The 24,279-nt window shown below is 42.3% G+C and overlaps 2 protein-coding genes across 3 annotated transcripts; one reads left to right on the top strand and one right to left on the bottom strand.

Annotated features, from left to right (window-relative positions):
• The first annotated feature begins 342 nt into the window (after nucleotides 1-342).
• On the top strand, nucleotides 343-6,907 carry LOC129817646 (heat shock protein HSP 90-beta-like). Its single transcript, XM_055873096.1, has 12 exons — nucleotides 343-453; nucleotides 2,005-2,148; nucleotides 2,260-2,466; nucleotides 2,563-2,722; nucleotides 2,875-3,008; nucleotides 3,158-3,463; nucleotides 3,670-3,835; nucleotides 4,198-4,388; nucleotides 4,859-5,006; nucleotides 5,108-5,376; nucleotides 5,956-6,289; nucleotides 6,383-6,907. The coding sequence occupies exons 2-12, from the start codon at nucleotides 2,005-2,007 to the stop codon at nucleotides 6,493-6,495; spliced, it is 2,172 nt and encodes a 723-aa protein (XP_055729071.1). The 5' UTR covers nucleotides 343-453; the 3' UTR covers nucleotides 6,496-6,907.
• Nucleotides 6,908-9,438: 2,531 nt separating this feature from the next.
• Nucleotides 9,439-24,279, bottom strand: LOC129817647 (adenosine 3'-phospho 5'-phosphosulfate transporter 1-like). 2 transcript variants are annotated; one of them, XM_055873099.1, is made up of 4 exons: nucleotides 24,037-24,279; nucleotides 22,448-22,635; nucleotides 22,031-22,191; nucleotides 9,439-17,331 (listed from the first exon to the last, which is right to left on the bottom strand). In XM_055873099.1, the coding sequence occupies exons 1-4, from the start codon at nucleotides 24,054-24,056 to the stop codon at nucleotides 16,399-16,401; spliced, it is 1,302 nt and encodes a 433-aa protein (XP_055729074.1). In that variant the 5' UTR covers nucleotides 24,057-24,279; the 3' UTR covers nucleotides 9,439-16,398. The 2 variants fall into 2 exon arrangements, with proteins under 2 accessions (XP_055729074.1, XP_055729073.1); XM_055873098.1 differs by having other exon boundaries at nucleotides 22,427-22,635.

Consider the following 24,279-nt stretch of genomic DNA (forward strand, 5'->3'; position numbering starts at 1 on the left):
TGCGTGTTTGGTGTGAGTGAGCAGATGGAGTGAGTGTGCAGGGCCCTGTGAGTGCATAAAGACACAAATATAAATAAAAATGTCACTGAGGATACAAGGTTAACTCATAGTCTATTTCATGATGGAAATGGATGAAGATCATCATTATGAAAGAAAGGAAAAAATAACTATCACTTCGATGAAGTTATTCATATTTATTTTAAGTGACAAGCATTTACATGCAATTTAACTTAAGTGTTTGGTGCCTTCATAATTGTTGGAGATGCTGCACCCAAAGATGCCGCAACAACACAGCTGCGGATGGATACGTCCGCACAATCAAACACACAAGAGGGTATAAAGATATCGGTCTTTTAAAAGGAAATCCCTTTCTATTTTCCTGCGTCAGAGAGCAGAGGGGACTTGAGATATTGGCAGCATTTTATTCAAGAGAAGTCAACGGAACAAATAAAGGTATATATGAATGTCTTAACTCTTAAACGCAGCCATGTACTCATAGTTTGCTTTATCAAATCACTGTTCAACTGAAGTATTATTTTGACTATCGTAACGCGTTCACATCTCTGGCTTGGTCCCGCATCCATCAGTCGAGAATGTTCGATTCAGTAACTAACGTTACCGTAGCTAGTTTACAAACGTCTGCTACATTTTACGTAGTTATATAATTAAATTCGTATTCCTTACTTATATACTAAATTATCTAACCGATAACCACATTTTGTGGCAATTTTGAGTCTCCACTCACGTCTTACCACGCCTGGTTCTGTCTCATTCGTCCTCGGTGTGTGCTAACTGAAGTTAGCTAGATTGGCTAACTTTTGGAAAAGCACATTTCGAGGCTAACGTGACTTAACGTTATCAAGTTTACATTCGATAGTTAAGTCGGCGTTGAACTTGTAGATAACAGTACCTAGTTCGATAGCCAATCCTGTCAACGTTTTACTCAGCAGCCATTTGCTAGCTTTCGTTTTCCGTCTGGCCAATGCAGCTGGCACTGGGTAACGTTAGCTAGCTACACCTACATGGTTTCTGTTACTTTGCAAATTGTTGTAGTGTCAATTTAGTGGCCATTTGAACTGCCCTGAGGTTGGAATTGGTTGTGCCATGCACCTTCTGAATATAGTTGAACATTGTATGCAATGGTTGACCTTGTCCTTTATGACTCCAGTAACGTTAATTGTACGTTGCGGACACAGGCAGCATGACTTCGCGAGACGGTACGCTAGTTAACATTAGCTACTTCCTCGTGCATTTCTAACACTGCGGAATTGTCGTCACCTTCCTTGATATTAGCGATTCGATATCCACGTGCGGACAAGTTCAAATTCGGTCAACGTTCTGGAAGTCAATTTGGTGTAGAGTTCTTTATGGATTTCTTGAAAAATCTTCCACCGACTATATAAAACACGTGCTGGCAACGTCTATTGTCTCCTGTATGTCGCCATGTTGGCTGTTAGTTCCTCAACCTCCGGTAGTTGGTTTATCACGATGAATTTACATCTTTAAAAAATGTAACCTTTATTTAGCAAGTCAGTGAAGAGCAAATTCTTATTCACAATGACGGCCTACGCCGTCCAGCTGTGGACGAGGCTGGGCCAAATGTGCGCCGCCGTATGGGACTCCCAATCACGGCTGGTTGTGATGCAACCTGGATTCGAACCAGGGTGTCTGTCGTGGCGCTGAGAAGCCGTGCCTTTGACTGCTGCGCCACTCGGGAGCCCCATGAAATGGGACTGATTGTAGAGAACACTTGTTAATTCTCAAATTGGCTTTTCTTGTATTGATGCGTCTTTTTTAGTCAATAATGCAGTCAGATTGGCATGGCCATTAACCCGTTAGATTTGAGGACTCTACTATGGAGGTGTTAAATGACTAATTTGCACTGAAGGCAATGTACTCCCCATGTTACTAACGCCACTAGAATATGCATGACTTAATTTAAATCTGTACTTCCTATATTTGGGCGTTTTCCAGATTTCATAACATTGCTGCTTTTGCCCCCAGATGCCTGAAGAAATGCGCCAAGAGGAGGAGGCTGAGACCTTTGCCTTCCAGGCAGAGATCGCTCAGCTCATGTCCCTAATCATCAACACCTTTTATTCCAACAAGGAAATCTTCCTCAGGGAGTTGATTTCCAATGCATCTGATGTAAGTGAGTGGGTTGGCGTTTGGCCCCATGTTGGATATGTAATAAAACACCCCTCTTTGGACTTAGCAATATTTTTGATGCTGACATTTACTTTGTTCAATATCTTTCAGGCTTTGGACAAAATCAGATACGAAAGTCTGACGGACCCCACCAAGCTGGACAACGGCAAGGAACTGAAGATTGACGTCATCCCCAACGTGGAGGAGCGCACCCTGACCCTAATCGACACTGGAATTGGCATGACCAAAGCTGACCTTATCAATAACCTGGGAACCATCGCGAAGTCTGGCACCAAGGCCTTCATGGAGGCCCTACAGGTATGTCAATTGGATTACAGAAACATTCACAAATATGCATTCAAATACTATGCAGGGAGAGAACATGTTGTGATGAGTTATTTCCCTCTTTGCTAGGCTGGAGCTGACATCTCCATGATTGGGCAGTTTGGCGTGGGTTTCTACTCTGCCTACCTGGTGGCCGAGAGGGTGACTGTCATCACTAAGCACAACGATGATGAGCAGTACATCTGGGAGTCCTCAGCCGGAGGCTCCTTCACAGTCAAGGTCGACACTGGTATGTGTCCCACTCAATGACAGCTGGGTTCGGGGGCGTTGCGCACGACAACAAGGGGGGGGGGGGTGACAGACAAATACAACAATACAATACATGTATTGTAGTGGTGACAAAATGGGCAAATGGATTTCTATGGTGTAATTCATTTCCAGGGGAGCCCATGTTGCGTGGAACTAAGGTGATTCTGCACATGAAGGAAGACCAGACGGAGTATGTTGAGGAGAAGAGGGTCAAGGAGGTGGTCAAGAAGCACTCTCAGTTCATTGGATATCCCATCACCCTCTTCGTGAGTATATGTATGGTAGTTCTTGACAAGTGTGATTAGTGACCATTTTATGTAGGTGTGGTTGAGGATACTGTAGTAAGGGAAAGTTCATTTTTGTATAATATTTTTATTGAAGGATTCATAAATTAAATTGCTCCCTTTCTGTGCAGGTTGAGAAGGAGCGAGAAAAGGAGATCAGTGACGATGAGGCCGAGGAGGAAGAGAAGGCAGAGAAAGAGGAGAAGGAGGCAGAGGACAAGCCCAAGATCGAGGATGTGGGCTCTGATGACGAGGAGGACTCCAAAGACAAGGACAAGAAAAAGACCAAGAAGATCAAGGAGAAGTACATTGACCAGGAGGAGCTGAACAAGACCAAGCCCATTTGGACCAGAAACCCTGATGACATCACCATGGAGGAGTACGGAGAGTTCTACAAGAGCCTGACCAACGACTGGGAGGAACACCTGGCTGTCAAGGTACGAACATTGACATTTAGAAATTGCGCCGCATTCAAAATGGTTTCCTTTGGTTGCCCAGATGATGGCCTGGTCCCAGATCTGTTTGTGCTGTGTAGCCAACTCCTCTGGTCTGTGGGAATAGCTATAAGCACACAGATCTGAGTACAGGATAAGGTGATGTGAGTATAGTGTTTAGTAACTCTCCTGTGTCTTCCCTTCTGCAGCACTTTTCAGTGGAGGGCCAGCTGGAGTTCCGTGCTCTCCTCTTTATCCCCCGCCGTGCACCCTTCGACCTCTTTGAGAACAAGAAGAAGAAGAACAACATCAAGCTGTATGTCAGGAGGGTCTTCATCATGGACAGCTGTGAGGAGCTCATCCCAGAGTACCTGAGTAAGTAACCCAATCTTCACGGCTTTCGTTCAGCCTTGGAGATACACAATGGCTGCCATTTTGTCCCTAGGGACATGTTTGATTGGAAAAGTTCTTAAATGCTCAGTGGTTTTTGTAGTGCAAATACCCCTGGCCACAGGCTATTGCAGTGCCACTGAATGCAAAGGCAGCGCTGTCTCATGAATGGTTTCTTCACATATAGGCTAATGGCGAGGGCTGACGATGCTGCTCTGAAAGTTGGCTACTTGTCTGTTCTCTTTAGCCTACTTATGATATATATTAATTTGTTTTACACACACTGAGGTTCTTTCTATATTGAAGTGCTATATATAAAAGGGAGATTAATTCTCCCCCCCCTGCAGACTTTGTGCGTGGTGTGGTAGACTCTGAGGATCTCCCCCTGAACATCTCCCGAGAGATGCTGCAGCAGAGCAAGATCCTCAAGGTGATCCGCAAGAACATTGTCAAGAAGTGTATGGAGCTGTTCGGTGAGCTGGCAGAGGACAGGGAGAACTACAACAAGTTCTATGATGGCTTCTCAAAGAACCTCAAGGTAACTCATTGCATATGTCAGGAGATGGGTACAAACTTGAGAAAAAAATTCTGATTGTTTTTTGAACTGATTGTTTTGCTGCTAATAACACAACTTGTCCTCCCCACTAATTGCTGTCATTTGGTGTTCTTCAGTGAATCAAAGGTGTAACTCACTGGGTATTAAACAAAGGTTTACCTAGAGTAGATTCCTTTCTAGCAATGTAGTTTGCCCAATTTCTTAATTGCAATATTAGTGAGATCTTGCTCCTCATACCCTGTAGGGCTAGTTGATGTACTGCGTTCCAAACAGGATCCAGTCTACAGTGTTTTAGAACCATTGAGAATATTTAGACTGGCTTCAGGACCCACAAAGTTTTCTTAACCTCCATAAGCTAAATTAGTGCATAAAACTTCCCCTGGCAGTAGTTTAATGTCTAATGGCCTCATATTGACTACCAGATTACACTAATGGTCATTGTTTCTCTACAGCTGGGCATTCACGAAGACTCCCAGAACCGCAAGAAGCTGTCGGAGCTGCTGCGCTACCACAGCTCTCAGTCCGGAGACGAGCTGACCTCCCTCACGGAGTACCTCACCCGCATGAAGGACAACCAGAAGTCCATCTATTACATCACTGGTGGGTCTAGTACGCTATTTAGCCCCAATAAAGTAGAGCCCCAACCCCAGCGGCAGACAGTGAATCACCCAGAAGTTGACTGACAGTATTTATTTTTTTAGGCGAGAGCAAGGACCAGGTGGCCAACTCTGCCTTTGTGGAGCGCGTACGCAAGCGAGGATTTGAGGTCCTGTACATGACGGAGCCCATTGACGAGTACTGTGTCCAGCAGCTGAAGGAGTTTGACGGCAAGACCCTGGTCTCCGTGACCAAGGAGGGCCTGGAGCTGCCGGAGGACGAGGAGGAGAAGAAGAAGATGGATGAGGACAAGACAAAGTTTGAGAACCTCTGCAAGCTCATGAAGGAGATCCTGGACAAGAAAGTAGAGAAGGTAGGTGACTGGAACAACCTATGATTTCTGAAATTATTTAATCCATTTCTGGTATTTGCTCTATTTTTAGAGTGCAACTGTTGACGTTTACCTTTTTATTTGTGGTTGTGAACAGGTGCCCTAGTTCATTAGTTAATATTGATCCTGGTGAGTCCATGTAGTCTGCGGTGGTCCTGTCCCGTTGGGCTGCCGTGGTGTTGTGACGCTGATCATTTTGGCATTGACTTGAGTGGGAATGCTGTAGTTTTTATCCACAGGTGTTCGTGTGGCATTACCCTGAGACTCTAGAATGCGTTGTGAATTTGTGAAGCAGCATTCATTAAGTGGTGATTGCGTGTGGCGATAACATTCTAACACTGACCCCATCATTCAGACTTGAGAATTTGCACATTTCTGACTACATTTTGAATGTGCTATTTGGGTGAAATCTAACCAGACTTTCCTGCATGATATTTAACTGGATTTTGACCATTTTTAAAACCTCTTTTGAATATGAATTAGCCTTGCCTACACTGATTCTTGCCAAACTAATCTCCCATGCTGTTACCACGTGAACTAAAACTGCTTGGTGTTCCCCAGGTGACCGTGTCAAACAGGCTGGTGTCGTCGCCCTGCTGCATTGTGACCAGCACGTATGGCTGGACGGCCAACATGGAGAGGATCATGAAGGCGCAGGCCCTGAGGGACAACTCCACCATGGGCTACATGATGGCCAAGAAACACCTGGAGATCAACCCAGACCACCCCATTGTGGAGACCCTGAGGCAGAAGGCTGACCTGGACAAGAACGACAAGGCGGTGAAGGACCTGGTAATCCTGCTTTTCGAGACAGCTCTGCTCTCTTCTGGCTTCAGCCTGGATGACCCTCAAACTCACTCCAACCGCATCTACAGGATGATCAAGCTGGGCCTGGGTGAGGATGCACAACTGTGGGAGAATTAAGTTCAGTTCACTTAGTTGATTATAATTTAAATGTATGCTGGATCTAATATCCCTTCCCCTCCAGGAATCGATGATGACGAAGTGATCCCTGAGGAGCCCACCTCTGCACCTGCCCCAGATGAGATTCCACCTCTAGAGGGAGATGATGATGCGTCACGCATGGAGGAAGTGGATTAAATGTCACTTAAAATCTACCCCTTATATAGCCTCACGTTTTTCCAATCGAACATGTTTATTTGCCCTTTTTAAATGGGTAACCTGGTCAGTGTCCTTTATGGTATAAAAAGTCTTAATTCTAGAAATGCGGTTCATTTGTTGTACAAGCTGTATGTAATAGTTAATGGTGGGCAACGCATCTGGAAAAAAACAGTACCCTGTTGCACTGAGTTTTAAATATTGGACTGGTAGATGTGTGAACAATGGGAAATGGAACATTCATTACTGGCACGGTGTTGGGTTGGTTCTCATGTGCAACATAACATGCACGCTGCATGGAGAGTTGACTGCAAGGTTCCTTTGCCTGAGTCCAGACCTGTCTGTATTCAGTCTTTGTTTTGCAGAAATTAAAAGATGTAATACCTTAAATGTTCTAATTTGCTGTCTGGACTTTGTTCTTCAGCACTGCACCTGCAGGGTTGTGTTGAAATGGAGACCTCAAATGAGGAACAGTTAATGTCAGATCCCCAGTTCAACCACTAGGTGTCACTTTCTCTTAAGGGATAGGTTTAACAATGAGGATCTTCTGTGGCAAGGAAGGAACATTTGTTTGTAAAGTTGACACGTCCCTAAACTACTGCACATTTCAGTAAGTTACCATATTTTTTTTTTTTTTAGGGGAGCACAGGCAAACACTTAATTTTGGCAGGCTCCTGACCTGTAATGGAATCTTGTCTTGACTACAGAACAGGCGCTGGAGATGGCATTAGTGGTGAACGACCCTCTGCAACAATCAGCAGTTAAGTTCATAGACTGCTAACTACATGCAATGCCTGACCATGATATCAAAAATATAGTGAACACTAGCCTCAATGTTTTAGACATTTGAGGATAACAAGCATTGGGTCCTGATGGGATAGAGTAAAAAATCAACTTAGGTGTCCCTTCCGCGGGACCGGTAAACTAACGTGATTAGCATGAGGTAAGTAAAACATTTCCCGGGACAGATATCTGATAATGCCAGAATTCTTAAACTAACGGCACTGTCCAATCTACAGTGAAAGAATACCATGCTATTGTATTGCACAATTCTAAACATAAGTTATTTATTTGGTCCTGGTCAGTCCCTGGATGGGAGACCAGATGCTGCTGGAAGTGGTGTTGGAGGGCCAGTAGGAGGCACTCTTTCCTCTGGTCTAAAAAATATCCCAATGCCCCAGAGCAGTGTTTGGGGACACTGCCCTGTGTAGGGTGCCGTCTTTCGGATGGGACGTTAAGCGGGTGTCCTGACTCTCTGAGGTCATTAAAAGATCCCATGGCACTTATCGTAAGAGTAGGGGTGTTAACCCCGGTGTCCTGGCTAAATTCCCAATCTGGCCCTCAAACCATCATGGTCACCTAATAATCCCCAGCTTCCAATTGGCTCATTCATCCCCCTCTCCCCTGTAACTATTCCCCAGGTCGTTGCTGCAAATGAGAACGTGTTCTCAGTCAACTTACCTGGTAAAATAAAATAAAATATTTGGGCAGTCTTCATACAGAAGTTCTGTCTAAAACTTTGCACGTACACTGCCATCTAGTGGCAAAGGTATTTTGCACCTGAGCTGGAATAATACATTACGGCCTTTGTATATCTTTTACCAGATCTATATTCTCCATCCCTTTCAAATTTCCACAGGGCCAGAGCATGTCATTTCAGGTGAAAAAAGGGGCGGATCCTTGAGGCGTTTTTCTTAACACTGGGTACATACGGTGCTTTCGGAAAATATTTGGACCCCGTGACTTTCAACATGTTACAGCCTTACTAAAATTGGATTAGATTGGGGTAGTGTAGATTTTCCTCAATGACAAAGCAGAAAGTTTAATTTATAAACTCACATTTACGTTAGTATGCAGACCCTTTACTCAGTACTTTGGCAGTGATTACAGCGTTGACTCTTGGATATGACGCTACAAGCTTGGCACACCTGTATTTGAGGAGTTTCTCCCATTCTATGCAGATCCTCTCAATTTGGTTGGGGAGCATTGTTGGACAACTATTTTCAGGTCTCTCCAGAGATGTTAAATCGAGTTCACATCCAGGCTCTGGCTGGGCCACTCAAGGACTTGGTACCCTTCCTCAGAGCTTTATGGACAATTCTTTCTTGTTTTTGCTCTGACGTGCGCTGTCAACTGTGGGACCATATATAGACAGGCGTGTCATTCCAAATCATGTCCAATCAATTGAATTTACCACAGGACTTCAATCAAGTTGTAGAAACAGGATGCACCTGAGCTCAATTTTGAGTCTCATAGCAAAGGGTCTGAATACTTATGTAAATAAGGTATTTCATTTTTAATACATTTGTAAAAATTTCAACCTGTTTTCATTTTGTCATTATTGGGTATTGTGTGTAGATTGCTGAGAAAATGTATTTAATCCATTTTAGAATAAGGCCGTAACATAACAAAAATGCGTAAAAAGTCCAGGGGTCTGAATACTTTACAAAGGCACTGTAAATCAGTGGATGTAGCAACTGCAGATTGTCCCTTTAAGTTGGACCTTGCATAAAACTGTCTAGAATATAGGTTTTCAACTTGAACCATAATGGTAGTGGTTCGCACCCTGCAAATGTCTCCATTGTCACTCAAGGCATTAACACACAAAGATATGTTGAGGTTACGAGTTATTCATACAATCAGTGAGAATCATGAAAAAGTCAGGGGGAATTCTTTGAAATCACATGGTTTGTAGTATATTGCAGAGGCCTAGTGAGGGGGTGGAGATAAATGTAGATTTGCAGTTTTCAGCTGTTGTATGGAGGAAATGTGTTAACTTGTGTGGGTGTCTTACTCACGTCTGACCCCTGGCCACTTCTCAGTCATTCTGATTCTGAAGGGTCTAACCAAGCGAGTGACAGAAACAATAGAAGACCCTCTGCTAGGCTACTATGAATATCAGTGGAGTGAAAAGAGAACGCAGTAGTAGATTAAAAGTTTAATACAGTACATACTGATGGGGAGGGACTTTTAGACGTTTCAATTTGCCTTCTCTTTTACTACTGCAACTAGAGATTTCACATGTAAAGATTTAACTCATGTGACTTCTCTGCTTCAACAAATGACTTCCTGTGGAACTTGTTCTTCTAAAGATCTGTGGTTGTCTTCACACTCTTGGTGGTGACAAAATGTGTCCCCAAGTAGGTGATCATGTTCATTCTTGTACATTCACACTGTACCACACCTCCCTACATGATCTATAGAAATGATAAATCAAGATCTGATTAAAGAAATGTCATCATGGGGGTGATGAAGGTCAATTATGTCGGGCAATTGATGAGCACACTGTGGTTGATTCTGAATGGCGTGATTAAAATAAACTGCTCAAAGTAAAGTGTGAGATATTTGCTTTACAATAAATTGAAACCACAAGATGCAATATAAGGAGCACATCCTGCACCCCACAAGATTACAATTTGTCTTTGTCAATGTACACGGTATCGTCACTGCGGCTCTCTTGCACGATACTGGTGTTGTATTTAGGTTTCCATTACGTTTACGAGCCCTGAGAATGAGTAGACCTGACAGGATAGAGATTCTAAATAGAATAGCTTAAATCAGAGACTACTATCTTCAATATCTGAAGGGGGAAATATTTGTTTACGCACGCTGATAAGTTATCTAAAACATGACAGACAGGAAATTGATCAACCCTAACGAAGCGGGTGGAATTCAGATGACATAACCGGAGAGGTGACCTAAAATAAACGACACAAGAATTGGACCCACCTTACTAATAACCTTTACAGTTGGGTGGAAGGAGATGTAGAACATTACACACAGAGCATAACACTTCACATCTGTTTTGTTCCACTACTACAGTAAGCATTATCACTAGTTAACCCTTTCCTGCCACTCACAGTGAAAGCTTGTAGTGACTGGTTGGTTTCCCCAGGAGTGGGAAGGTTAACTGAGGGTTGTGTGTGTAGCCTTTTGGTCCTTTACACCAGTGAAGAGGCATGGAGATGCTCACGTCACCACACACTGATCCGGACGGTTTGGGAGTAGGAGGTGTTGTAATGACAGCCCGGGGGGGGGGAAGTTCCCCCCATATGGCTGTGTGTATATGTGTATGTCACACTGATAAAATAATGTGACAAATATCACACACTACCATAATAGCTTTAAATCAACAACACACACTAACAGCCAGCTTATGGAGAAGATCATCATTCTGTTCTCTGGTAATCTAGTTTACACACAATTATCACATTTTACTGATTCCTTGACGTAAACCAATACCCACCTATGAGAACTACACTGGATCAGGATAGCACCAAATTTTCCTTATGTTATAATAGTTTAATATCAAGAGGTCATGACCTTTTAAAGGTCAATAATCAATATATGCAAGAGGAAATAATGCATCATTAGTGTAGTCAGCCCCCCCTAGGGCACAGTTACATCTCATAGCACCCTCTGACCTTTTCACACAAAAAACAACCCATTCAAGGTGGAAATTACACATACATCCATTCCAAGTGTTAACTTCATGTATTTAAATTCATTTTAAATTTTTAAATTATCTATCCAGCCTACTAGTTGAAATACTACAAAGGATAAAAACAGAAAGTACCGGTTACATTTAGTTCTACGCCAAAGCCCAAGACTGTCCAATCCATCCTTCAACCCCCATCTCCATCCATTCAGGCCACATTAAAACATTCACACACCAAAAAGCAGATATCAAGGGCGCAGCTCTCCTCAAAATAAGCACATCATTATAGACAGAAAAAAAATGTATGACTCCATCATAAGAAACATGTACTGTATTCAACAACGCGCCATGTGTCCAAAGACAAATGTTTACATTGCGTTCTTCCCTAGGTGACTCCCCCAGGCAACATTGAAGGCTATGTAAAAACCATTGAAATATCTTGAATATGCCACGTCCCATGACCCATTCTATGACATTTGCTTTGTTCTAACTATAGTCTTTGTCTAGGCCGGATAGAGGTTGGGCAAACCGTCTGTTCAAACACCACCATAAGCCAACTGACATTTCAACAAAAGGTGTCAAGCTAATGTAAACAGAACATAAAAATCTAACATTTGTACAGCCTATACATAGGGCATTGATATTGTTTTGAGTCATATTCATCTTGAGTGTTGCAGCAAGAGCAGATTGGCTTCTGGACCATAGTTAATGATACAGTGCTGTATATTTGAATGTTTTATATTTGAACTTCATGAAGTGATTGCAATTTGACAAATCAACACCCTTCATTGACAGGGCCTGTACACCCTACGGGTGATTACTGACTATGGCTTGTTTGAATACAAATTCAAATTTTGATAATACCAGTACAAAACATTACAAACACCTGCTCTTTCCATGATGGATGGACCAGGTGAATCCAGGTGAAAGCTATGATCCCTTATTGATGATACTTGTTAAATCTTTTGAGGGCAAAAAGTGGGGGGTGCAACTCAATATTAGGAAGGTGTTCTTAATGTTAGGTACACTCAGTGTACCAGTAAAAAGTTTGGACACACCTACTCAATCAAGGGTTTTTCTTTATTTGTTTCTATTTTCTACATTGTACAATAATAGTGAGGACATCAAAACTATGAAATAATACATATGGAATCATGTAGTAACCAAAAAAGTGTTTGAAAAATCTCAAATATTTTTAGATTCGTTTAAGTAGCCAACCGTTGCCTTGACAGCTTTGCACACTCTTGTCATTCTCTCATCCAGCTTCATGAAGTAGTCACCTGGAATGCATTTCAATTAAACAGGTGTGCCTTGTTATAAGTATATATATATTTTTTCTCCCCCCCTTCTTAATGCGCTTGAGCCAATCAGTTGTGACAAGGTAGGGGTGGTATACAGAAGACAGCCCTATTTGGTAAAAGACCAAGTCCATATTATGGCAAAAACAACTCAAATAAGCAAAGGGAAACAGTCCATCATTACTTTAAGACATGAAGGTCAGTCAATCCGGAAAAGTTCAAGAACTTTGAAAGTTTCTTCAAGTGCAGCCATAAAAACCATCAAGCGCTATGACGAAACTGGCTCTCATGAGGACCGCCACAGGTTAGGAAGCCCCAGAGTTACCTCTGCTGAAGCGCATAAGTTCATTAGAGTTAACTGCACCTCAGATTGCCACCCAAATAAATGCTTCACAGGGTTCAAGGAACAGACAGCTCAACAACTGTGCAGAGGAGACTGCATGAATCAGGCCTTCATGGTTCAATTGCTGCAAAGAAACCACTACTAAAAAGGACACCAATAAGAAGAGACTTGCTTGGGCCAAGAAACACGAGCAATGGACATAAGACCGGTGGAAATCTGTCCTTTGGTCTGATGAGTCCAAATTTGATATTTTTGGTTACAACCGCCGTGTCTTTGTGAGACGCAGAGTAGGTGAACTGATGATCTCCGCATGTGTGGTTCGCACCATGAAGCATGGAGGTAATGTGACGGTGCATTGAAGGTGACACAGTCAGTTATTTGTTTAGAATTCAAGGCACTCTTAGCCAGCATGGCTACCACAGCATTCTGCAGCAATACGCCATCCCATCTGGTTTGCGCTTAGTGGGACTATCATTTGTTTTTCCACAGGACAATGAACCAAAACACACCTCCAGGCTGTGTAAGGGCTAGTTAACCAAGAAGGAAAGGGATGGAGTCCTGCACCACAATCACCCGACCTCAACCCAATTGAGATGGGTTGGGATGAGTTGGACTGCAGAGTGAAGGAAAAGCAGCCAACAAGTGCTCAGCATAGTGGGACTGTTGGAAAATAATTCCACATGAAGAATTTAAAATCTATATTGATTTGTTTAACACGTTTTTGGTTACTACATGATTCCATACACAACCATTCAAAAGTTTGGGGTCACTTAGAAATTCCCTTGTTTTTGAAAGAAAATCAAAAAAAATTGTCCATTAAAATAACATCAAATTGATCAGAAATACAAATAGTACCTTGCAAAACACCAGTCTCAACGTCAACAGTGAAGAGGCGACTCCGGGATGCTGGCCTTCTAGGCAGAGTTCCTCTGTCCAGTGTCTGTGTTCTTTTGCCCATCATAAACTTCTATTTTTATTAGCCAGTCTGAGATATGGCTTTTTCTTTGCAACTCTGCCTAGAAGGCCAGCCTCCCAGAGTCGCATCTTCACTGCTGACGTTGAGACTGGTATTTTGCGGGTACAGTTTAATGAAGCTGCCAGCTGAGGACTTGTGAGGCGTCTGTTTCTCAAACTAGATGCTAATATACTTGTCCTCTTGCTCAGTTGTGAACCGGGGCCTCCCACTCCTCTTTCTACTCTGGTTAGAGCCAGTTTGCGCTGTTCTGCGATCTTCAGTTTCTTGGCAATTTCACACATGGAATAGCCTTAATTTCTAAGAATAAGAATAGACTGAAGTTTCAGAAGAAAGTTCTTTGTTTCTGGCCATTTTGAGCCTGTAATCAAACCAGCAAATGCTGATGCTCTAGATACTCAACTAGTCTAGTCTAAAGAAGGCCAATTGTATTGCTTCTTTAAAATCAGGACAACAGTTTCCAGCTGTGCTAACACAATTGCAAAAGGGTTTTCAAATGATCAATTAGCCTTTTAAAATGATAAACTTGGATTAGCTAACACAACGTGCCATTGTAACACACGAGTGATGGTTGCTGATAATAGGCCTCTGGATGCCTATGTAGATATTCCATAAAAAATCTGCCGTTTCCAGCTACAATAGTAATTTACAACATTAACAATGTCTACACTGTATTTCTGATCAATTTGATGTTATTTTAATGGCCAAACATTTTTTGCTTTTCTTTCAAAAACAAGTAAATGTCTAAGTGACCACAAAGTTTTGAATGGTAATGTGTGTTATTTCATAGTTTAGATGTCTTCACTATTATTCTACAATGTCGAAAATAATACAAATGAAGTAAAACCCTTGAATGAGTAGGCGTGTCCAAACTTAACTGGTACTGTATATAAACACACAGTGTATCAATTAAATTATAATTAGTTTATATACATAGCGCTGATTCATTTGCCTGGCTAAGCCAACTGGAAGTCCTTCCCTCCCCATACACACTCCCTGGGTCAGCCAGGCCACTAAATTAATGCCACAATACTTTTAACATTCAGCATAAAGATTTATGGCATTTATGCTAATCAAATATGTCATTATGGTTTGCTGAGTTGAAACCTAAACTAACAAAGCAGAGAGCAAATAATTGTGCAGGCTGAATGTTCCAAAAGCTGAAGTTCGAAAAAATCCATCTGGCTGCAACTCTTGCTGGCATTTGACAGTAAATTGTATTTTGCATGACCCAACGTTAGTGTGTCCTATTAAAAAAATAAGATGGGCATCTTGAATAAGCATCTGTTGACCTAACACACACACACACACTGGGAAGTATTCAGATCCCTTTTTCCACAGTCACGTTAGCATTATTCTAAAATTGATTAAATAGATTTTTTTCCATCGTCAATCTACACACAATACCCTATAATTACAAAGCGAAAACAGGTTTTTAGAAATATTTGTATATTTATACAACTTTAAAAACCTAAATACCTTATTTACCTAAGTATCCATACCCTTTGCTATGAGACTCGAAATTGAGCTCAGGTGCATGAATGAACAGGGTCTGCAAACTTACATAAATGTAATATTTTGTTTAATTACATTTGCAAACAATTCTAAAAACCTGTTTTTGCTTTGACATTATGGTGTTATTGTGTGTAGATTGAGGACTGAAAAAAACGATGTAATCCATTTTAGAATAGGCAGTAATGTAACAAAATGTGGAAAAAGTCAAGTGGTCTGAATACTTTCTGTAGGCACTGTGTGTGTGACACACACAGTCCCAGTTCCATATTAAAATAGAACATTAACTGCTGCAAAGTTATTTTTGATGGTTTGCTGGTAAGCTGCACATTTATTCTTGTGATGCTGTGAGGAAAATGGTTTAGTTCTCTCTGTGGGGACACTATCAGTAACATTCCTTATCAGACATTCTCTGGGAAGCCACGAGGGACAAAAAACATCAACTTTCTATGATCTGTATTTTGACTTGAGATCTGGGTTTGCACAGCTCGAACGTCCGCGTAAATCCTTCATTCATGTCAATGGTAGACTTCTGCAAAAACGTAAGTTAAGTGGGCAGATCTTAAGTCAGAACACTGCCCAAAGTGAATCTTCTTTATACAGAAGAAATAAAATATTCAAGCAGAATTACCTGATCATTGACTAGTAATGATCACAGAACATTTCTCTTATGCCATGTACAAAAAGTAGAACAATGCAATAATGACATCGTTTTTAAACTAAATTGATCGAGTATCTAAACAGAGATGATCCCCTGCTCTGCTAACCACAATATCTCATGTTCTCTCACTGTCAAAGTAACTTTTCATAGAGGCCTTATAAACCACTTAATATGGTGCCATTCACAATGTTACATTACCAAGAGCTGGAGTCTTGCAGTACACAGCTCATGTACTAGCGCTAACGCCAACCCTACACCTCAAATGTCCAATTTATGTTCTGAGTGCTGCTCCAGAAGCATATCACGGAGACAGAAATTAAAAGGCGTCAGCCATTATCAGTTATTTACATTTCACATGCCAATGTGGTATGCTTTTGAGCTGGGTTTCAGATACACAAATGGACAAGCGACGGTTGCCGTATAATTTAAAACGCCTGTGACTGCTGATTGCTTTAGCCGAATGACCTCTGACAACAGCTCAGTTCGTGTCAAGTCAAACACCTTTAAAAGGCATTAGAATCCCTTTCTGTACCCTTTCTATACAAAGTAGAAACCCATAAAATGAACACTTAAAAAAGTCGAACTGGACACACAGACGAGAAAAAGCGCCACCGAAAACGTGGCTTTAGTTCATTTTCCAGTTCCCTCCAACTCCTCCTCCTAGACCTTCTGCACCTGTGGCTGCGGTACCTTGCGTCCCGCCTTCATGCGGCTGCGGGCGTAGACACGCAGAAAGAGGGCAAGGAAGACCACGGCCATGCCAAAGCCCCCCACCATGGTGACGGCGTGGCCGTACAGGAAGCAGGAGAGCAGGATGGCGATGGCCTGCCGCAGGGTCATGATGATGGTGAAGACGGCGGCGCCGAACTGCGCGATGGTGTAGAAGATGAAGAGCTGGCCGCACGCCGAGCACACCGACAGCAGCACAGCATGGAATGCGAACTCCGAGTGGCGCGTCATGAAGGCCAGCGAGTCGAAGAAGGCGCCCTGCTCCAGCAGCGAGCCCACGGTGAAGAGGCAGGAGAAGAGGTTGACGCCGAACATCATCTGCACAGATGACATCTTGTGCTTGAACAGGTTGTCCTGCCAGTTGGACGTGAAGCTGTCGAAGACGATGTAGCCACCCAAGATGGCCACGCCGCTGAACGTTGTGACCGTAGATGGGTGCTTATCGGCTGTGCTCGTCAACAAGAACATGCTGACACCCAGAGAGATGAGTGCCGCCGTCAGGTACTCCCAGTACTCATAGCTCTTGTGTGACACAATCTTGCCCATGAGCATGACAGGGATCACTTTAGAGGCCTTGGCCAGCACCTGGGTGGGAAAGCTGATGTACTTGAGGGCCTCGTACTGGCACCAGCTGCTGAGGACGTTGGAGAGCGAGGCAAATGAGTACTTGTACATGGGTGCGCCGTGGCGGGGCTGCTTGAACAGGACACACCACAGGCCTGACACGGTCAGTGCCAGGATACGGTTCATGAACACCAGGAACTGGGAGTCCTTGAAGTGTTCGCCCTCCTCCTCGGGGGTGGAAGCCCCGTACGAGCGAGTCATCACCCTCTCCTGTAGGACACCCCATGTCAGGTAGGACACCTGGAGAGACAACAGGATAACATAGAGAAGGAGACTAAACAATATGAAGTACATAAGATATGAATAAGTCAATATGTTTGCATTGAAGTTTAAATATATAGAATCTACCCAATCAAATTCAATACAATTTATTTATAGTGCCTTCAGGAATTACACCCCTCGACTTTTCCCCCATTTTGTTAATACAGCCGGAATTTAAGTGATTCAATTGCGATTTTGTGTCACTGGCCTCTACACACACAATAATATCAAAGCGGAATCATGTTTTTAGAAATGTGTGCAAATTAATAAAAAGTTTAAATGTCTTGTGTCAAAAAGTATTTAACCCCTGTATTATGGCATAAAAATTTGCTTAACAAGTCACATACATTTTTGAATGACTACCTCATCTCTGTACCCCACACATACAGATAATTGTAAGAGCCCTCAGTCGAGCAGTGAATTTCTAACACAGATTCAACCACAAAGACCAGGGAGGTTTTCCAATGCCTCACAAAGGGCACCTACTGGTAGACAAAAAAACAAAAAAAACGAATATTCCTTTGAACATGAAGTTATTAAATACATTTTGGATGGTGTATCAATACACTCAGTCACTACAAAGATACAGGTGTCCTTCCCAACCCATTTGCCATAGAGCAAGTATTGGGGGTACGCCAAATAAAAATGTGATTCACATTTACATTTTTTTCCTCACAAACAGTCCATTTATATTTTCCAACTGGTCTATACATTCCCCCCCCCCCACCTGAGTAGCATAATTTCATTGCCAAAAATAACATTAAACCATCTAGTGTTCAGCGAAATAACAACACAATGTCAAATACAGGTAGCCTAGTCAAATAATTAACATCCAATCACATTAACCATTACTCTCTCGCAGGAATTCCACTAATGGTCCATATGTAGCCAAACGTAGCTGCTGCTCACTCCGTTTGCTCTACAATTGATAAAATTGTTTTAAAAAAGTAAGGCCCACATCCATAGAGACACATACCAGCTCTACTGATAGTACTGCTACTACCAGCAGTACAACACCTGCACAACGCAAGTTGTTCTGCTTCCATGAGCACATCCAATGCTAGCATCAGTAATTCTACATTTGTTGTTAGCCCAGCTAGCATAGACACTGACAGTTGTGAATCCGATGCAGCCGAAGAGCTACTGCCCCTTACCCGGGAAAGCATCGAACAACAGACAGGGACATTTGACCATCAAAGAGGTGCAAATATGATGAGAACTACATTGATTTGGGGTTCACTTATATTGGGAGCAGTGCCTTTCCTCAGCCACAGTACTTTTATATAACGCACTCTCACAACTCAATGAAACTCTTGCGCACAGAGATTTAGAAACAAAACATGCCATTTTTGAAGAATAAGCCACGGGAGTTTTTTGAGTGAGAATTAAGACGACTTTCGAGTAGTAAGACATGTATAAAGGCAACAGATACCATTAATAAGGGGCTACAAGCTTCTTATATGGTGAGCTACCGAGTAGCTAGGACAGGCAAGCCCCATACTATTGTGGAGAATTTGTCCTGCTGCCACAGATGTGGTTGGGACAATGCTGAGGGAAAAGGACAACAATAAAAAAACTATACAGAAAATGCCTTCATCAAAAAACACTGTTTCACGACGCATCAGTGACATGGCAGGAGATGTTTTGAAACAACTACTGCTTCACATATAAGCCAGTGAATTCTATGTGTTACAGCTGGATGAGTCAACAGACGTGGCGGGCCTGGCACAGTCCATGTCACTAGCATGAACACTAAATACAGGCACAGACTGTGTGTGGAAAATGATTTAAGACTGAGACTCTCTCCAATATAACCCAACATTTCAGAGTTATGTGCATCCTTTCAAGCACACACTTCTCATTAACCTGTGGTGAGTTATTCACAATTTTCCATGAACAAATAAGGTTTTATATGTAAGATGGTTAAATAAAGAGCAAAATTATTGATTATTATTATGTGCCCTGGTCCTATAAGAGCTTTTTGTCACTTCCCATGAGCCGGGTTGTGACAAAACTCACACTCATTCTTATGTTTAATAAATGTATTGTGTGTGGCAGGCTTACAATGAAGGCAAAAAACAACATTTGAGAATGCGCTGACCCTGGACGCAGCTGGAGGTTGAATGTTTGAGGCGGTACGGGACTATAAAAAGTTTGGGAACCACTGCTAGAGGAAGGAAACTGCTCAGGGATTTCACCATGGGGCTAATGGTGACTTTAAAACAGTTAGTTTAAATGGCTGTTAGGAGAAAACTACAATGTTCTTGATCCATACTTAGTTACGCCACAATACTAACCTAAATGACAGAGTGAAAAGGAAGCCTGTACAGAATAAACACATTTCAAAACATGCATCCTGTTTGCAATAAGGAACTAAAGTAAAACTGAAAAAAATGTGTCAAAGAAATTAACTTTTTTTTTTTGTAGCATTAAAAAAAAAAACAGAATAGAGCTAAGCACAGGCAAAATCCTAGAGGAAAACCTAGGTCAGTCTGCTTTCCAACATACACTGGGAGACGAATTCACCTTTCAGCAGGACAATAACCTAAAACAAAGCAAAATGTACACTGGAGTTGCTTACCAAAACAACATTGAATGTTCGCGAGTGGCCTAGTTTCAATTTGGACTTAAAATAAATAAATAATCGCCATGAAAACCTACGGCAAGACTTGAAAATGGATGTCTAGCAATGATCAACAACCAACTTGACAGAGCTTGAAGAATTAAAAAAATAATAATACTGTACAAATATTGTACAATCCAGGTGTGCAAAGATCTTAAAGCTGGCCGATCGAAGGGAGAGCGGTGCGGCAGGTGCCGCTTTCCACCAGATGCTGTTATTTTATCTAAAAGATCAGGTATACACCGACCCCAGCTAAGTAGCTCTCGCAAACATTTAAAGTACAATTGTGCTTTTTATCTCCAGTACATTGCCACGATTGTCAGCTATGTACAGAATGTAGCTGCTCTACTGATAATCTCAGTGCGTCCTTGCTGGGATGACAATCTACAGTTGAGCGTCGTGTTCTTCTAAAATACATATTGATCTGGTGTTTAGCAATACACCAGAAAGCATGACTAAATCATTCTATATGAATACTGGGCTGTCTGACCATAATGTGACACTCATAGCCAGAAAGCTTTCTAAGAACATGTTTAACCTCACTACTGTTAGAAAGCCTGATCAGCTCAGAATACCTAAGGGTGAATTAAATGATTTTGATGCAATTAAGGGAATGAACTGTCCTAAACAAATGTAGAAACTGACAGTCAGGTTTTTCTATTCACAATTCAGCCTACAATAAATGGTTTCCTAAAGAAAACCAAATCCAAACCTGGCTGGAAGAGAATTCTTTCTTGGCTAAATGGAGAAATTTGGAAACTGATGAAAGAATGAGATCATGCTCGAAAAACTGCCCTGAAGTCCAAATTAGAGCACGACAGATGTAGGTTTACCATGTTGAGAAATAAGGTGATAAAAGACATCACAGGCAAAGGAAAACATATTTTTTTTCCATTTTTTTTTTTTAAATCAACATAATTGGTGAAGTTACGGAAAATTCTAAATTGATCTGGGAGAATCTAAAGAAGTTGACAGGGAAAGACCATAGTGACACTGCAAAAACAGGCTCTAAAAGTGCTTGATAGACATCATCATTGTTACATCTTCAGAAAGCATGAGTTCCTGAGCTTGTATTCAAGATCCTAAATGGTCTGGCACCCCCCTGCCATGAGAGGTGACTGTATAGTTCCCTTAAGGAATAGCACCTTTAGTCAAACTGCTTTCTCTATGAGAGCTTCCCATGTCTGGAACACTGCCATCAGACACACAACTGCACCACCTATCACATCTTCACAAAAAACAAAGTCATGGCTAAAGGCCAATCAGACTTGGGAACATAAACCCTAGCTGTGCATTACTGCTTTCCATGTTATCTGTAGCTTGTGAGGTTTGGAAACACTGTTGCTTTTATACATTTTGTTTTGTTGCGTTGTTTGTCTGCGTGCTACTTGTCCTATGTTGCTCTGTCTGTCTGCGTGGTGCTTGTCCTATGTTGCTCTCTCTGTCTGCTACGTGTTGCTTGTTCTATGTTGCTCTGCATGTGCTCACTGCTCTGCATGTGCTCACTGCTCTGCATGTGCTCACTGCTCTGCATGTGCTCACTGCTCTGCATGTGCTCACTGCTCTGCATGTGCTCACTGCTCTGCATGTGCTCACTGCTCTGCATGTGCTCACTGCTCATTGTTTTTCTGTATTGTTATTGTAATAGTTTTTAATAACATGCCCAGGGACTGTGGTTGAATATTAGCCGGCTGGCTAAAACCGACACTTTTACTAAAAGGTTGATTAAATGTGCACTGTCGCTGTAAAAATAAACTCAATAAAGTAAAGAGACTTACCCAGAAAGAGTCACAACTGTAATCGCTGCCAAAGGTGATCCTACAAAGTACTGACTCAGGGGTGTGAATACTTACATAAATTAGAATTCTGTATTTAATTTTTCAATAAATTAGCATGTTTTAACTGTCATTATTTGGTAACGTAAAAAAAATATATTTAATACATTTTTGAATTCAGGCTGTAACACAACCAAATGTGGAATAGGTCAAGGGGTATGAATACATTCTGAAGGTGCTGTATACAGCCATTTTAACTACATGTCACAAAGTGCTCTACCTGAAGTCCTGCAGCGCAGAAGACTAACTTGAAGGCTTGTCTGGCCGACGAGCCTGAGTCCGTGTCATTTCTGGGAGCTAGCGACACGTCGTCTAGGAGACCTGTCTTCGATTCACTTCCAAACACACAGGCCTTTATGACAGGATAGCAAATGCCTCGGCCTGGGAGGAGGGGAATAAACAAGGTCCAGAACACATCAACCATTCACTGATCCATCAAATTCAACATACTGATCATGTTATGTCAACAGAGAGAACATGGGATTAGCAACTTGAAGGACACTAAGTCATACCGGATAGATAGGTAGGTGTTAGTCATGTGGAGAAAAGGTGTAGGCCTATGTGTGTGTGGGTCTGCGTGCATGCCAGCGTATAAGTGCAACGTGTATGTAATCACCAGTTTGTAGATCATCCACACCTGTTTGGAGGTAGTTGATCCTCTTCAAGTAGGTGATGAGCAAGTAGCCGGGGATGATGATGGTGGTGTAGCCCAGCATGTTGAGGAAGAAGCGGAACAGCCATACGTCATGCCAGTCCTGCAGCAGCGACGACTCTTCGTCCGCCGCCAGCGAAGATGGGAGGATCAGAACCAGGCCAAGCCAAAGCCTTCAGCGCGCGTGCACACACACACACACACACACACTAGGATTAGTACCAGAGACATGGCAGGTAAGTTATGTAGTAGACTGATTAACTATAATAAAGCAGTCATAGCCATTGAAGCAGCATGTTTTCCCCACATTTTTAAAGTGATGGATTGAAATACTGCAGACTCATCTCTGATGAGATATCCAAACTTTGATTCATATTGGAAGGTGGGACAGACTGTCATTTAAAGCACAAAACACCCATTGAGTCAAGAGAAGAGACCATAGCTTTTCATACAACAGCCCCCTATTGGTCGAGGTGGCAAGACCAGTTTCCACTTGTCATGTTCACTAATCCTGTACACTAGCATCCTTTCCCACAATACACACAGGATGGGTGTAGGTAGGTTAGTAGTATGTGTGTGTGTGTGTGTGGGGGGGGGGGGGGGGGGGGGGGGGGGGGGTTGTAACCTAATCAGGCTGTGTGAAAGGTGTGTTCCCAGCCTGCCTGGATACTTCTCTGCTTGACACAGAAAGAGGCTCTTTGTGTGCACCTCTACCCCAGGCCAGGCCACTGCAGCTTCTCCCTGTGCAGTGAACAAGCAGCTCACTATATGCTGGAATGCAGTCCTCTCTGCACTTTAACCAACCTGCAGGCCGAAGCCATTCACATCAGGGCAGAGACTTAAAAATGGCCACATTTAGGCTACCTGAAGGGACAGTAGGCCAAATCGTGCCACAGTTGCCAGGATTTAATCTACTTATCACATGGTTCATATTTGACTGTTACAAAATTGCAAAGAGGGCCTTGTTGCTTTTATTTATAGTAGGTACTCTGCAACAGTCAGCATAATTATTGTAATGGTTAGAATATACACTTGTATGACTTGAGACTAGGATGTCAGCCTGGACCAATAAACGCCTTGGCGTTTACATGTTGTTTTTCACAAACCTGACAGGGATGGACTACATTACACAGACTTGTCCTAGAAAAGCTGAACTGTCTCCATTGTAATAATATACAGTAACAGCAACCACATAAGACTATCTACACAACCCAAAGGAATGGACTAAAAGCTGAAACGTGTGAACAGTTACATGACTAGACCTACATCATGACAATGGCCACAGCAAGGGTCTTTATTCTGCATTTATTCATTTGGACCGAAGTAACTAGTTAAACTGTTGTCATAACAGCTAACGGTAGCTCTAGAAGCTAAGTACAATGTTGCAATCTTCCTGAAAACAAAACATAACGTCGCGTGCACAGTCTGACTGTTGTTTACAAGGGCACGCTCACATTGCCAACTAGCAGTTTGCTGTGTCAAATCAACAAAATAATGCTTTACGTTGGGTTTAAATTGAATGCATTTTCAAAGGAAAATTAAGAGGCGACCGCATCAGCACAATGTGTTCCTACCTCCATGAAAAAGATGGCATTTTCCTCCCACTAACACCTGGCGTAGCGAACACGCCGAACAACTTAAGCGCTTTCGCTGCAATGAAGCATGTAGCGACGCAAATCAACTGTTGGAATCGTTATTATAAAGCAATTTCGCCCCTGAGCTAACTGTTTTCTTTTTCAGTGCCTTTACAACTTATCAATTGCCTATGTGTTCACTTCAAGAAAGAACCCCCCCCCCCTTCAGTGGAAAATTAGGTT

The sequence above is a fragment of the Salvelinus fontinalis genome, chromosome 20, assembly GCF_029448725.1.
Source record: "Salvelinus fontinalis isolate EN_2023a chromosome 20, ASM2944872v1, whole genome shotgun sequence".
Taxonomy (NCBI): Eukaryota; Metazoa; Chordata; class Actinopteri; order Salmoniformes; family Salmonidae; genus Salvelinus; species Salvelinus fontinalis.